This window comes from Pan troglodytes, chromosome 10, assembly GCF_028858775.2.
Source record: "Pan troglodytes isolate AG18354 chromosome 10, NHGRI_mPanTro3-v2.0_pri, whole genome shotgun sequence".
NCBI classification, from domain to species: domain Eukaryota; kingdom Metazoa; phylum Chordata; class Mammalia; order Primates; family Hominidae; genus Pan; species Pan troglodytes.
Window position 1 is genome coordinate 105,429,491 of NC_072408.2, and position 16,018 is coordinate 105,445,508.

The window sequence follows — 16,018 nt, forward strand, 5'->3', positions numbered from 1 at the left end:
TCAACGTGTAAGAGGAGCAGTAGAAACGCGTTAGTCCAGCCAACATGAAAGTGGACCGTAGATCTAAAACATTTTGGGTATGCAGTTCAGCCAGCCCTTACTGAGGCAGTTCTGCCAATCAGGATTCAAGTTTTATTTCCTAAGAGTTATGATAGGTTTTATTTGTGGGCATTGATACAAAATACGCTGTGTTCAAGCTATGGAGCCTGCCATCTGTAGTTACTAGAGTTACGGTTCAAAGCTATTTCTGAGAGAAAGCCACTTCATCCTCAAAACCCAAGAGGCCCACTTAAAGTGATGCGAATTCTCATTTCAGGTTTTTAAATTATACTAAAAGATTCTAGTAAGAAAATTTTAATATATATGTATTGGTGTTCTTTTTACATTTCATTTAATGAAATGTCTACTGTCAATACGATAAAGCAGAACCCAGTGGAGTAAGAATACACGAAACTGCCAGGCGCAGTGGGTCATGCCTGTAAACCCAGCATTCTGGGAGGCCGAGGCGGGTGGATCACCTGAGGTCGGGAGTTCAAGACCAGCCTGACCAACATGGAGAAACCCTGTCTCTACTAAAAATACAAAATTAGCTGCGGTGGTGGTGCGTGCCTGTAATCCCAGCTACTCAGGAGGCTGAGGCAGGAGAATCGCTTGAACCCGGGAGGCGGAGGTTGTGGTGAGCCAAGATTGCGCCATTGCACTCCAGCCTGGGCAACAACAGCGAAACTCTGTCTCAAAAAAAAAAAGATATATATATATATATGAAACTGATAGTTGAATTATGTTGATTCAGGGACAAGATAGCATTGCATAGTAACTTCCAGTAGGATCAAATATTTTGAGAGTGGTTAAAACGCCAAGGAATCCTGATTTTATGAAATTATGCCTTCTGATAGGTGCAACAAAATTGAACAGAAGAGTAACAGCTTAACTAAACCTCCATTGTGTGAAAGTTTTATGAAATGTTTTGACTTTTTTTTTTTTTCCCTAGAGAACAGGGTTCTTGCTTTGTCGCCCAGGCTGGAGTACAGCCTTGAACTCCTGGGCTCAAGCGATCCTCCTGCCTCAGCCTCCCAGTTAGCTGACACAATTGGGATGTGCCACTACTTGCTCCTGTTTTTTCATAGATGGGTCCTGCTGTTGCTCAGGCTGGTCTCGGATTCCTGGCCTCAAGCAACTTTCCTGCCCCAGCTCCTAAAGCGGCCAGGGTTACAGGTAGCCGCCTTGTCTGTCCCGTTTCGACCATATTTTATTTTTGAGAAGGTCTTGCTCTGTCGCCAGACTGGAGTGCAGTGGCACGATGATAGCTCACTGCAGCCTCGATCTCCCAAGCTCAAGTGATCCTCCCACCTCAGCCTCTTGAATAACTGGGACTGCAAGTGTGGACCACCATGTCTGGCTAATATTTTTTATTTTTAGCAGAAATGAGGTCTTGCTATGTTGCCAAGGCTAGTCTTGAACTCCTGAGCTCAAGTGAGCCTTCTGCCTTGGCCTTCCAAAGGGCTGGAATTAGAGGGCTGAGCCACCACACTTGGCTAACCATATTTTATTTTTTATGTTTTTATTTTATTTGATCCTTGTTCTGAAACCATAAAGTGAGTTTAACATTTCTGGCTGGGCACAGTGGCTCATGCCTATAATTCTAACACTTTAGGAGACCAAGGCAGGAGGATGCCTTGAGCCCAGGAGTTTGAGACCATCCTGGACAACATAATGAGAAAAGAAAATACAAAAATTAAGGGGTGTGGTGACACATGCCTGTAGTCTCAACTATTTGGGAGGCTGAGGCAGGAGGATTGCTTGAGCCCGAGAGGTTGAGGCTACAGTGAGCCATGTTTACGCCATTGCAGTCCAGCCTGGGCGACAGAGTGAAACCCTTTCTCAAAAAAAAGTAACATTTCTATATGATTTTTGGGATCGACATGTCCATAATGTTAATGAAGCGCATAGCAGTCACTAGTAAATTAGGAGTTATACATTGCTTCTATAGCATCAGAAATTGTATATCAGGCCAGGTGCAAAAGCTCACTCCTGAAATCCAAGCACTTTGGGAGGCGGAGGTGGGCGGATTGCTTGAGGTCAGGAGTTCAAGACCAGCCTGGCCAACATGATGAAACCCCAGGTCTCTACTAAAAATACAAAAATTGGTCAGGCATGGTGGTGCATGCCTGTAATTCCAGCTACTCGGGAGGCTGAGGCAGGAGAATTGCTTGAACCCGGGAGGCAGAGGTTGCAGTGAGTCAAGATTGTGCCACTGCACTCCAGCCTGGGCGACAGAGCCAGACTGTCTCAGGAAGAAATTGTATATCAGGCTGGGCACAGTGGCTCATACCCGTAATCCCAGCACTTTGGGAGGCCCAGGCTGGGTATCACTTGAGCCCAGGAGTTGGAGACCAGCCTGGGCAACAAAGTGAGACCCCTCTCTCTACAAAAAATAAATTAGCCAGGCATGGTGGCATGTGCCTGTAATCTCAGCTACTTAGGAAGCTGAAGGAGGATCGTCTGAGCCCAGGAGTTTGAGGCTGCAATGAGCTACAATCACACCCCTGCACTCCGGCCTGGGCGACAGAGTGATAACCTGTCTAAAAAAATAAAAAAAAAAATTGTATAATCATATTGCAATTTTCTTTGCATTACTGATGAGGAAAAATCTCAAAGTAATTGTAAAAAATCCTGGATATCACATAGTTGAGAAACAAAGTTATTTTAAACTTACAGGACTCTGTAGTTCACAGTTGAACACTGTGCCTTCCTGAAATATCAAAGAATAATGTACATTAATAAGCCAGCTACTATCGGCATCTTGTAAAAATTAAAAAATTAAACATAAATAAAAGTTCAAACTATGTGTTGAATCATTTGTCTTTTACAAGCCAGCCCTGACTTCACATTCTCAGAGGTGTTCATAGAAGTGCATGAGATGTTAACCTCACCACTGATAAGGTTTATGAATCTCCTGGTTATTAAGGTGTGACCTGACAAGTTTCCTAGAAAGCAGCTATTCCAAAGTTTTCATGTGTGTTTTTATAGACACTGAAGTGCAGTATGCAATAGTCACTTAATAAGTATTGCTACACTGAATGAAAGAGCCTTGGGGATGTGTCTCTTACACAAGATATAATTCCTACCTAATACTGTGAATAATAATTTGATGTTCAAATCAGCCAGCTTGCTTTGCAGAATACAGTGTATTGCAAAGTTTGAAGATGGAAAATAATTCATGTGACAGGCCATATCATTATTCCAAGACCCATGATCTTAACACTAGAGGGCTATATTAGTCAAGGTTAAAACTGCTAAATCTCAAGGAAGCATTAACATCTGAAAATATGGTATACCCAACTTTTACTCATGGATAAGTTTGACGGTAAAATGTCATTGTACTTGATGTTAATAGGTTATTGGGAACTGTTACGTTAAGTGAAATCACAAATAATGAAACTATTTTTACCACAGCCTAGTTGATATAAATGAGTTAAGTTCCTACAACATATTTCTGGTCACGAAAATATAACCAAACTAATAAAGACCAAAACAATTCTAATATTAAGCATTAAATAAATATGAGCTATACATGCATTTAAGGAAGATTATGGTCGGTCGCGGTGGCTCACACTTGTAATCCCAGCACTTTGGGAGGCCCTGGCAAGTGGATCATGAAGTCAGTAGTTCGAGACCAGCCTGGCCAACACAGTGAAACCCCATCTCTACTAAAAATACAAAAATTCACTTAGGCATGGTGACGGGCGTCTGTAATCCCAGCTACTCGGGAGGCTGGGGCAGGAGAATCGCTTGAACCCAGAAGGCAGAGGTTGCAGTGAGCCGAAATCGTGCCACTGCACTCCAGCCTGAGTGACAGAGCTAGACTTCGTCTCAAAAAATGAAAAAAAGACTTCCTCTCAAGCTTGGCGTTTGGTCGATGGGGACCCACAGAGGAAGCAAGTTGGCAGAGTGAGGTGGGTCTATGGAGAAACAGGAACAACGCCCGAGATCACATGGCTCCTGAGGTAGAGAAAGTGCCTCTACTGACGCTGGCCGTTTGTTCCAGATCCCAGGAGGACGCGTTATACCACAATTCTTTTGGGGGGATGCTGGTGAGATACTTATAAGAAATCCTCTTCTTTCTTTCCTTTTCTTTTTTCTTTTTTTTTTAGACGCAGTCTCGCTTTGTCACTCAGGCTGGAGTGCAATGGCGCAATCTTGGCTCACTGCAACCTCCGCCTCCCAGGTTCAAGCGATTCTCCTGCCTCAGCCTCCCAAGTAGCTGGGATTACAGGCGCCTGCCACCACGCCCGGCTAATTTTTGTATTTTTAGTACAGATAGGGTTTCGCCATGTTGGCAAGGCTGGTCTTGAACTCCTGAACTCAAGTGATCCCTCACCTCTGCCTCCCAAAGTGCTGGGATTACAGGTGAGCCACCATGCCCTGCCTGTTTTTTTCTTTCTTTTTTTCTTTCATGAGCTGATTCTTAAAACCAGAGCTCTTGGCTGGGCGCGGTGGCTTACGCCTGTAATCCCAGTGCTTTGGGAGGCCGAGGCGGGTGGCTTGCCTGAGCTCAGGAGTTCAAGACCAGCCTGGGCAACACAGTGAAACCCCGTCTCTACTGAAATACAAAAAATTGGCCAGGTGTGGCAGTGTGTGCCTGTAATCCCAGCTACTTGGGAGGCCGAGGCAGGAAAATTGCTTGAACCTGGTAGGCAGAGGTTGCAGTGAGCCGAGATGGCGCCACTGTACTCCAGCTTGGGCGACAGAGCAAGATTCCACCTCAAACAACAACAACAACAACAACAAAACAGCCCTGTCGACCGGGCACGGTGGCTCACGCCTGTAATCCCAGCACTTTGGGAGGCTGAGGCGGGCGGATCACAAGGTCAGGAGATCGAGACCATCCTGGCTAACACGGTGAAACCCCGTCTCTACTAAAAATACAAAAATTAGCTGGGCATGGTGGCGGGCACCTGTAGTCCCAGCTACTCCTCCCAGGCTGAGGCAGGAGAATGGCGTGAACCCTGGAGGCGGAGTGCAGTGAGCCAAGACCGTGCCACTGCACTCCAGCCTGGGCAGCAGAGCGAGACTCCGTCTCAAAAAAAAAAAAAAAAAAAAAAAAAAAAAACAGAGCCCTGACTAACCCCCGTTGTGGCTGACTGTAAGTTCTGTGAAATCAGGGAACACTTGATGATAGCTAGTAGTTGCCCACTGTGTATCCACTGAAGCACCTACCCTGGCATTCTACACATATTCATAAATGTTTTTGAACAAATGAATGAAACAACTAAGGGTAAAACTATCTGCTGTTTATCCAGAGGCAGAACCAGAGTCATGGGCCCATGAGTGGACACAAGTAATGGGACACGGAATATTGATCAACCTGTTCTAGATGTACTTGTAACCTCAGTGTCTGAATACTAGACAGAGGTGGAACTGAGACAGGCCATAGGTGAGATAACTATTTCACAAGTAAGCTATATCCCATAGCCTTCTTTAAAAGGGTGAGACAATGATAAGGTGTGATAGTTAATTTTATCCATCAATTGGCTGGGCCATGATGTCCAGACGTTTGGCTTAACATTATACTGGATGTTCCCGTGAGGGTGTTTTTTTGGATGAGATTAACATTCTAATCTGTGGACCTCGAGTAAAGCAGATTGCCCTCCATAATGTGAGTGGCAATCCACGTTCAATCAGTTGAAGGCCTGAATAGAACAAAAGAGTGATCCCCCAACTCCCACCCAAGCAAGAAGGAATTCTGCCTTCAGACTTGAACTGCAACACCAGCTCTTCCCTGAGGATCCAGACTGATGGCCCACCTTGCAGATTTTGGACTTGCCATCCTCTATAATCCATGTGAACCAATTCCTTAAACCTCTCTCTCTCTCTCTTCCCCTACATCTTGTTGCTTCTGTTTCTCTGGAGAATCCTGACTACTACACAAGTTTCTGGTAATAATGACTCAATTTTTCTTTCTTTTTTTTTTGACACAGGGTCTCACTGTTGCCAGCGCTGGAGTGCAGATCATAGCTCACTGCAGACTACCTCCTGGGCTCAAGCGATTCTCCCACCTCAGCCTCCCCATTAACTGGGACTACAGATGCACACCACACTGGTTAATTTTTTTTTGTAGAGCTGAAATTCACCATGCTGGCCAGGCTGGTCTCAAACTCATTAGCTCAAGTGATCTGCCTGCCTCAGCCTCCCAAAATGCTGGGATTACAGGTGTGAGCCACTGTTCCTGGCTATCAATTTTTCAAATAAGACAGAACATATGAAATATTTCCTGGCAATAGCTTGGAGAAGGTGAACCAAGTCAGAGAGTACATAGTTAACTTTTCCATGGCAAAAAGCCCAAGGATTGGTGATGAGCCACTCTGATATAAGTATTCATAAACTCAGCCGGGCATGGTGGCTCACGCCTATAATCCCAGCACTCTGGGAGGCTGAGGCGGGCAGATCACGAGGTCAGGAGATAGAGACCATCCTGGCTAACACGGTGAAATCCCGTCTCTACTAAAAACAACAACAAAAAAATTAGCCAGGTGTCGTGGTGGGGGCCTGTAGTCCCAGCAACTCGAGAGGCTGAGGCAGGAGAATGGCGTGAACCCGGGAGGCGGAGCTTGCAGTGAGCCGAGATTGCACCACTGCACTCCAGCCTGGGCGACAGAGCCAGACTCCCTCTCAAAAAAATATAAGAGGCCCGGCGCGGTGGCTCATGCCTGTAATCCCAGCACTTTGGGAGGCTGAGGCGGGTGGATCGCCTGAGGTCAGGAGTTCGAGGCTAGCCTGGCCAACATGGTGAAACCCCATCTCTACTAAGAATACAAAAATTAGCTGGGCATGGTGGCGCAATCCTGTAATCCCAGCTACTCGGGAGGCTGAGGCAGGAGAATCACTTGAACCCGGGAGGCGGAGGTTGCAGTGAGCCGAGATCGTGCCATTGCACTCCAGCCTGGGCTACAAGAGCGAAACTCCGTCTCAAAAAAACAAAAATAAATAAATAAAAAATAAAAATAAAAGAGAATTCATAAACTCGCCAGGCACAGTGGCTAACACTTGTGATCCCAGCATTTTGGGAGGCCAAGGAAGGAGGATTGCTTGACTTCAGGAGTTTGAGACCACTCTGGGCAGTATAGGCAGACTTCATCTCTACCAAAAAAAAATTAAAAAAGTAGTTAGGGTTGGTGGTGAATTCATGTAGTCCTAGCTACTCAGGAGGCTGAGTGGGAGGATTGCTTGAGGTCAGGAGACAAGAGGCTGCAGTGAGGCATGATCATGCCACTGCACTCCAGCTTGGGCAACAAAATAAGACCCTGTCTCAAAACAACAACAACAAGAACAAGAACAAACACACAGAATTCATAAACTCTTATTTTTGAGGTGACCAGCTCTGTGGATCTGGATATCCTTCACGCTAGGCATTTGAAACTGGGGCTAATGCTGTGTGGGTTTACTTTAGGTTATTATAGTGTACTTAAAAACATTTATTGATGAGAGATTACACATATAAACACAAATATTTCAAGTGTATACTGTAATGCCAGAACTCTGGGAGGCCAAAGCAGAAGAATCACTTGAACCCAGGAGTTCAAGACCAGCCTGGGCAGCATAGGGAGATTCCATCTCTACCAAAAAAAAGAAAAAAAAAGAAAAAAAGAAAAAAGAAATTAGCCAGGCATGGTGGCTTGAGACTGTAGTCCCAGCTACTCAGGAAGCTGAGGTGGAAGGATCATTTGAGTCCAGGAGGTCAAGGCTGCTGTGAGCCATGATCACACCACCGCACTCCAGCCTGGGTGAAAAAGTGAGAACCTGTCTCAAAAATAAAAATAAATAAAAATTTAAAAAGTGTACCCTTTGATGAGTTTTGACATATATCTATCACAATGAAGATAATAAACATCCTTCACTCCTTTTCCTTGTGGCTCTTTGTAATCTATACCTGTCTCCATCTCTATCTACAGTTGTGATGGACAATTTTGTTTAAAGCTGCCTGGGCTAAGGGATGCCCAGATAGCTGGTAAAACATTATTTCTGGGTGTGTCTGTGACAGTGTTTCCAGAAGAGCTTAGCATTTGACTTGGTAGACTGCATAAAGAAGATCACTTTCATTAATGTGGGTGAGCATCATCCCATCCATTGAGGGCCTGGATAGAAAAAAGGCAGAAGGGTGAATCTGCTACTCTTTGAACTGGGACATCTATCTTCTCCTGCCCTCAGACATCAGTGTTCCTGGTTTTGGGCCTTTGGTCTTGCACGAGGGCTTAGGCTATCACTTCCTTTGGTTGTCAGGCCTTCAGACTCACTCTGAATTAAACCACTGGCTTTCCTAGTTTTCCAGTATGCAGATGAAAGATTGTGTGATTCTTGGCCTCCATAATCATGTGAGCCAATTCCTAGAATCTATCTATCTATCTATCTATCTATCTATCTATCTATCTATCTATCTATCATCTGTCTATCATCTATCTATCTATCATCATCTATCTAATCTATCCACCCATCCATCAACCACCCACCTACCTACCTACCTACCTATCAATCATCTGTCTATCCATCCATCCTATTGGCTCTGTTTCTCTGGAGAATCCTAATGCAACAGGCAACCACTGATCTACTTTCTGTCACTTTAGATTACTTTGCATTTTCTAAAGTTTTATGTAATTGGAATTGATAAAACTTTTGCCAATGCTGTTAGAGCTCCCCCCCACCCCCTTTTTTTTTTTCCCCTGAGATGTAGTCTTGCTCTGTCTCCCAGTCTTCCAGGCTGGAGTGCAATGGTGGGATGTCTGATCACTGCAACCTTTGCCTCCTGGGTTCAAGCGATTCTCCTGCCTCAACTTCCCGAGTAGCTGGGATTACAGGTGCCCACTACCTTGCCCGGGTAATTTTTGTATTTTTAATAGAGACGTGGTTTCACCATGTTGGCCAGGCTGGTCTCAAACTCCTGACCTCAGGTGTTACACCCGCCTCGGCCTCCCAAAATGCCGGGATTACAGGCGTGAGCCACGGTGCCCAGACTTAGGGCCTCCTCTTCTAGTTGCTTTGGCTACTTCTGGTCACATCCTCATCACACATGAGTTGTGTTGCTTTGAGGCAGAGTCTGTCTGAGGCTTGGCAAGCCGCCTTCAATCTACACCCTCCCCCACAACCCTTGCTCTAGAAGCCACTTTCCAGCCCCTTTTATTAAGTAACCTACTTGCTATGGCCTGAATGTGTCTCCCCAAAATTCATACGTTGAAATCCAATGTGAGACATTTGGGAGGTGATTAGGTCATAAGGTAGGAGTCTTCATGGACAGGATTAGTGCCCCTATAAAAGAGGCCCCAGATTGCTGCTTGCTCCTTCCACCACGTGAGGACACAGCTAGAAGGTGCTATGAACCAGGAAGTGGGCCCACACTAGACACTGAATCTGCCAGCACCTTGATCTCAGACTTTCCAGCCTCTAGAACAGTGAGAAATAAATTTGTTAGTTACAGGCTACCTAAAGTTCTTGCTATACTATTATACACCAGCCCAAATAGACCGGGACACTACTGTTCCTTTCCCTGTTTCCTAAAGCCATGAAGGACCCAGATAGGCTTACTTTATTTTTTTCCCCTGCAGCTCACTGTGACCTTTCTAGTTTCTCTTCCTCTAACTGGATAATGAATGCCGCAGCCCCGTCCCCTGAGGGGTAGTTCTTCAGTTAGGTCCCTAAACACACATGCTGGGCTCCCTGGCAGCCAGAGAGGGCAAGTGGGGATTCAGATCCTGCCCCTTCGAGATCTCCCCATGCTAACTAGCACATTCTGCTTCTCCTATGTGTGTGTGTGTGTGTGTGTGTGTGTGTGTGTAACAACATGTATGTCAGAAGGATGGATAAAGTTCTTGCTATATAAAGTTGCAAAAATAGGTTTTAGCATATTTATTTTGGAAAATCAACCTGTTTTAAAGTTTTATTTTTACTGTACAAAATAGGATTAAATATAAAATGACTTTTGCTCCAAAATATCATTATTTTTGATTTACCAGTCTTCTCATGAGAGGTCCCATTAAAAAAAATTACCTTAGTCTAATCTCAATAACGTCAAACTAATTCATATCTGAAATGTGTGCTATTTCATCTTTAATATCCTTAATCTCAGCTTGGACTATTGTTAAATTAGATATTTTTTCACTTAAGAAAGCAATTTCTTTCTCTCTTTGTAGTAAGTCGGTAACCAATCTCCCAATGCGTAGTGTTAAATCATTTACTAATGGTTCTAAACGGGAAAAGTCCTTCTTTAGATTATACACCTTTGGTTTTAGATCATTTGCAAAAGTCACTGTCTTCAGAACTTTGGCTCTGTCACTTTCTAAGCTTAGAAATCTATCTGTATGTTTGTCGAAGTCACTCTTTAGTTCGGTTAGCGTCTTCTTAACAGAGTTAATTCTTTGTGAATTTTCAGATGCTGTCTTTCGGAGCGTTGCTGTTCGATCAATACTGCTTGAAAGAAGATCACCTATATTTTTTACTGTATTTTTTTCTACTTTCTCTATTTTATTTTCTAGTTCTTGCACAGAATCTGTCAATGATATTACATCAGTTACTAAACCTGAAATCCGTCGTATATCTGTTTTTACACTTGTAATCTTGAGACCAACATCTTTTGCCATGGAAGTTGTACTTTGGTCTACTTTTGTAATGTCTTGAGAAAGTGTCGTCAGATTGTTGTTCAGTATATCCTGTTTTTCAGTTATCCTATTGGACCAAGTTTTTACCTCATTAATTTCTTCCTGTAGACGCTTTAGATGAGCAATTATTTGAAAAAACTTCAATTGTTCCATGATAGCTTCAGATTTCTGCCACTATAAGAAAATATAATATCACAATGATTAAATGCATTAGAAGCTTACCATTTAAAATTCATCTTAAATTTTATATTTCTTTTTAATTTAATTTTATTTTTTTTTGAGACAGAGGCTTGTTCTGTTACCCAGGATGGAGTGCAGTGGCATGATCTTGGCTCACTGAAACCTCCACCTCCTGGGTTCAAGCGATTTTCCTGACTCAGCCTCCCAAGTAGCTGGGATTATAGGCACCCGCCCCCACCTCAGCTAACTTTTTTTGTATTTTTAGTAGAGATGGGTTTTCACCATGTTGGACAGGCTGGTCTCGATCTCCTGACCTCTGGTTATCTGCCCACCTCGGCCTCCTAAATCCATGCCTGGGATTACAGGCGTGAGCCACCACGCCCTGCCTTATGTTATTTTTTAACTACACTTTACTGTTCTTCTGGAAAGCATATGGTAAAAGACGACTTCAAAAGTAAGAGAATTTAGAACAATGTAAGTGAATTACTAATGAATAAGAAGGAAACATTAAGAAAATTTCATGAAATGTCACTGGAAATTACATTTTTTACATTATAATATTTTCACAATTGGTCTTCTGTACAGTAATAAAATGAGCTACATGAGACAGTGATGTGGTTTTTCAGTTGCTGGAGAAGGGAAAAGGAAGTTTCTTCCAGTTGAGCTTTGCTAGGTGAGACAAGGCAACATAAGTTCTTTTTTATTTCAGCTTTATTAAGGTATAATTGACAAATTAAAATTGTATATATTTATTGTGTACAATGTAATATTTTGATATACATATCTACGCACATATTGTGAATGATTAAATCAAGCTAATGAACATATCTATCACCTCATGTATTTTTTTTTGTAGTAAGAATATTTAAGATCTACTCTCCTAGAAATTCTCTCTTTTTTTTGGAGATGGAAGTCTCACTCACTCTGTACCCAGGCTGGAATGCAATGGCCCCATCTCTGCTGACTGCAACCTCTACCTCCTGGGTTCAAGTGATTCTCCTGCCTCAGTCTCCAGAGTAGATGGTACCACAGTTGTGTGCCACCACGCCTGGCTAATTGTTGTTTAGTAGTGACAGGGTTTCACCATGTTGACTAGGCTGGTCTGAAACTCCTAATCTCAAGTGATTCGCCTGCCTCGGCCTCCCAAAGTGCTAAGATTATAAGGCATGAGCCATCCCGCCCGGCCTCTTAGCAATTTTCAAGTATATATTATTATTATTTACAGTCATCATACTATACAATAGATCTCCAGAACTTATTCATCCTGTTTAACTGAAACTTTGTATTCTTTAATCAACATCTCTCAATTGTCCTACCCTGTCCCCTCCAATCCCTCGTAACCATTCTACTCTGTACTTCTATGAGTCTGACTTTTTTAGATTCCACATATAATTGAGATCATGCAGTATTTGTCTTTCTGTGCCTGGTTCATTCCACTTAGCATAATATCATTTAGGTTCATCCATGTAGTCACAAATAACAGGATTTCCTTCTTTTTAAAGGGAGAACCGCATTTTGTGTATGTGCGTGTGTGTTATTTATCATTCATCTGTTGATTGACACTTAGGTCGATTCTACATATCTTGGCTATTGGGAGTAATGCTGCAATGAATATGGGAGTGCAGAAAACTCCTTGACATACTGATTCATTTCTTTTGGATATATATCCAGGAGTGGGATTGCTGGATCATATGATTATTCTTAGTTTTTTTTTTTTTGAGGAACCTCCACACTGTTTTCCATAATGGCTATACTTTCCCACTCACAGTGTACAGTGGTTCCCTTTTCTCCACATTCTCACCAACACTTGTTATCTTTTGTCTTTTTGATAATAAATATTCTAACAGGTGTGAGTTGATATCTCATTGTGGTTTTAATTTTTCATTTCCCTGATAATTAGTGATGTTGAGCATTTTTTTCCATATACCTGTTGGCCATTACTATGTCTTCTTTTGAGAAATGTCTATTCATGTCCATAGCCCATTGTTTAATTGGGTTTTTTTTTGCTATTGAGTTCCTTATATATTTTGGATATTAAGCCATTCTCAGATTTATGGTTCATGAGTATTTTCTCCCATTCTATAGGTTGTCTCTTCACTCTGTTGACTGTTTCCTTTTCTGTACAGAAGCTTTTTAGTTTGACACAATCATATTTATCTATTTTTGCTTTTGTTGCTTGTTCTTTTCAGGTTCTATTCAAAAAAATCTTTGCCAAGACTAATGTCAAGAAGCTTTTTCCTCATGTTTTCTTCCAGCAGTTTTCAATTTCTGGTGTTACATTTAAGTCTTTAATTCATTTTGAATTGGTTTTTGTATATGGTTTGATATAAGGGTCCAGTTTCATTCTTCTGCATAGGATATCCAGTTTTCTCAACAGCATTTATTAAAGAGATGTCCTTTCCCTATTGTGTGTTCTTGGCAACTTGGATGAGAATCATTTGAACATACACTTGTAGAAGTATTTCTGGGCTCTCTATTCTGTTCCATTAGTCTATGTTTTTTTTTTTAAATGCTAGTATCACGCTGTTTGGATTACTACAGCTTTGTAATATATTTTGAGATCGGGTAGTGTGATGTCTCCAGCTTTGTTCTTTTTGCTCAAGATTGCTTTGGCTATTTGGGGTCTAAGGCAACTGCAAATAAGTTATAGCAAATGCTAGAATGAAGGGACCAATGTCCAAGACTATATGTCTAAGCTTTATTGGCCTGTAACTTTTATAAACAGTTTTCTGGCCTATCTAACTATCCATGAGACCTTGAACAATTCAAATTCTCAAGTTCCTAGTATGTTGTTAGGCATGCAAAATATGTGGAACATAAAGATGAGTATAACTCGAGTTGTGGCCTCAACTTAGTTTAGTAGAGAAGACAGATAAGTAAAAGAAAAGAATTTCCAAGGTTCTAAAATTCTGATTCCAAATGCAGCTGTTTTTCAACTTTTGTATGTTTCAATGTCATCCTTCTTCCCCACTATACATTATGAACTGAAAGCTCTTAAATTGTCACCTTGATTTAACTTGGACACATTAACTGATAAACATTTGGAGCCACCCAAGTGTCTGGCAACATCTTGAGTTGTTATTTTTGTTGTTGTTTGTGGTGATGGTCCTGTGTCTGTGCACACACACGTGCGTGCCTATATAGCAGTGTTGGGGAGTTGAGTATTTTATCGAACTTTAAATATTTGACATTTTATTGCATCGTGCTATCAGTTAATAAAATGAAGAAGGGAAAATTACATAGCGATAAGATGGGTAGATCTCATAAACCACACAAAGTTGGATAAAGTCGTACAATTAAAACAAAGATGGAAATCAGGTAAGACTATTTAGCTTCAATCAGAAGATTAGCCTATGGACTGTGTGCTCAATTATGAAGAAAAATAAATTAAGAAACAAATGTAAAATGGCTAGAAATACATTGCTAATGCGTATGCCCAAAGACAGATATACAGTAATTACTCTGGAAAAAGAATCCCATTTATAATGTGTGAGTCAATCATTTGACTTTTGCATATTTAACTTTCAGCTTGTTTTCTAGGAAAGTACTATGTTGTAAAGTAGGAAATTATAACTTTCTATTAATAACCAAAACTAGTTTGATTTGACAGCATATACTGTACTATAGTATGTGCTAGTATGATCAAGAACAGTCTCTGCTTTTAGGGAGTTTGTAGTTTAGTTTGGGACACAGAATGTCGATAAATGTGTTACTTAAAATTCAGAAAAGAAGAAATAAAAAAGCTTGAGTCCAGGAATTTGACGCTGTAGTGTGCTATGATTGCGCCTATGAATACCAACTGTGCTCCAGCCTGGGCACATAGCAAGACCCCCATCTCTAAAACAAAAAAATTGAAATAAAAATTTATAAAAACAAATAATCAGACTGTAAAACATTTTTACAAAATTAAATATGCAGTTTAATCTAAAGATATCTTTTTTCTAAAATAATTGTGTATTTCTTCAATGTTTTCTTATCAATTATCTTTCTTAAAAAAAAAAATTGAGGCCAGGCGCGGTGGCTCACGCCTGTAATCCCAGCACTTTGGGAGGCCGAGGTGGGCGGATCACAAGGTCAGGAGATCGAGACCATCCTGGCTAATGCAGTGAAACCCTGTCTCTACTAAAAATACAAAAAATTAGCCGGGCGTAGTGGTGGGCGCCTGTAGTCCCAGCTACTCAGGAGGCTGAGGCAGGAGAATGGCGTGAACCCGGGAGGCGGAGCTTGCAGTGAGCCGAGATTGTGCCACTGCACTCCAGCCTGGGCAACAGAGCCAGACTCTGTCTCAAAAAAAAAAAAAAAATTTGAGATGGGGGTCTCACTATGCTGCCCAGGCTGGTCTTGAACTCCTGGCTCAAGTGATCCTCCCAAAGTGCTGGGATTACAGGCGTGAGCCACCACACCTAGCTTGAATTATCTTTCTTAAATTGTATTTGGATTACTTGGCTAATGCCAACCTTTTGAGATTATTTTGGTTATCATACATTTAGTTTTACTTAACATAAATAAAAATGAATTATGCTCAGAATATTATTTATTAACTTATTCTTAGAAGGATCAGATTATTAGGAAGAAGCTGTTAGTAAACCTCTTTGTTTCACTTGGTTGTTTATAATAGCAATCTATCATGAACTTCTATTGATCTTTATGAAAATATAAGCTCAATACAGTGTGGTAATAGTCTACAGATTGTTGTATTAAATTATTTTAAAAATTACTTCGGGTTTGGTTAACCTATTTGCCTAGGATGGATAGAAGAGTTAGAGTCTATCAGTAGCTGAAAACAGCACATCAGTGAAGGCTGGGGATGGTGGCTCACGCCCGTAATCCCAGCACTTTGTGAGGCGGGGTGGATGGGTCACTTGAGCTCAGGAGTTCAAGACCAGCCTGGGCAACATGGTGAAACTCCATCTCTACAAAAATTACAAAAATAGCCGGGCTGAGCTGGGAGGATGGCTTGATCCTGGGAGGCAGAGGTTGCAGTGAGCTGAGATCATGCCACTGCACTCCAGTCTGGGCAACAGAACCAGACCCTTTCTCAGAAAAAAAAAAAAAAAAAAAAAAAAAAAAAGTACATCAGTGATTTGATTATTTATTTATTTATTTATTTATGAGATGGAGTCTCACTCTATTGCCCAGGCTGGAGTGCAGTGGTGCAATCTCTGCTCACTGCAACCTCTGCCGCCCGAGTT

The 16,018-nt window shown here is 41.8% G+C and overlaps 1 protein-coding gene across 2 annotated transcripts in view; it reads right to left on the reverse strand.

Moving 5' to 3' along the window:
- Positions 1-9,882: 9,882 nt before the first annotated feature.
- Positions 9,883-16,018, reverse strand: part of IKBIP (IKBKB interacting protein) — a 31,007-nt gene continuing 24,871 nt past the window's right edge. For both annotated transcript variants that reach the window (XM_024348248.3, XM_024348247.3), the window contains one exon: positions 9,883-10,820. In XM_024348248.3, the coding sequence (XP_024204016.1) occupies positions 10,787-10,820 (34 nt within the window). In that variant the 3' untranslated portion in view covers positions 9,883-10,786. The remainder of the gene's footprint in view (positions 10,821-16,018) is intronic.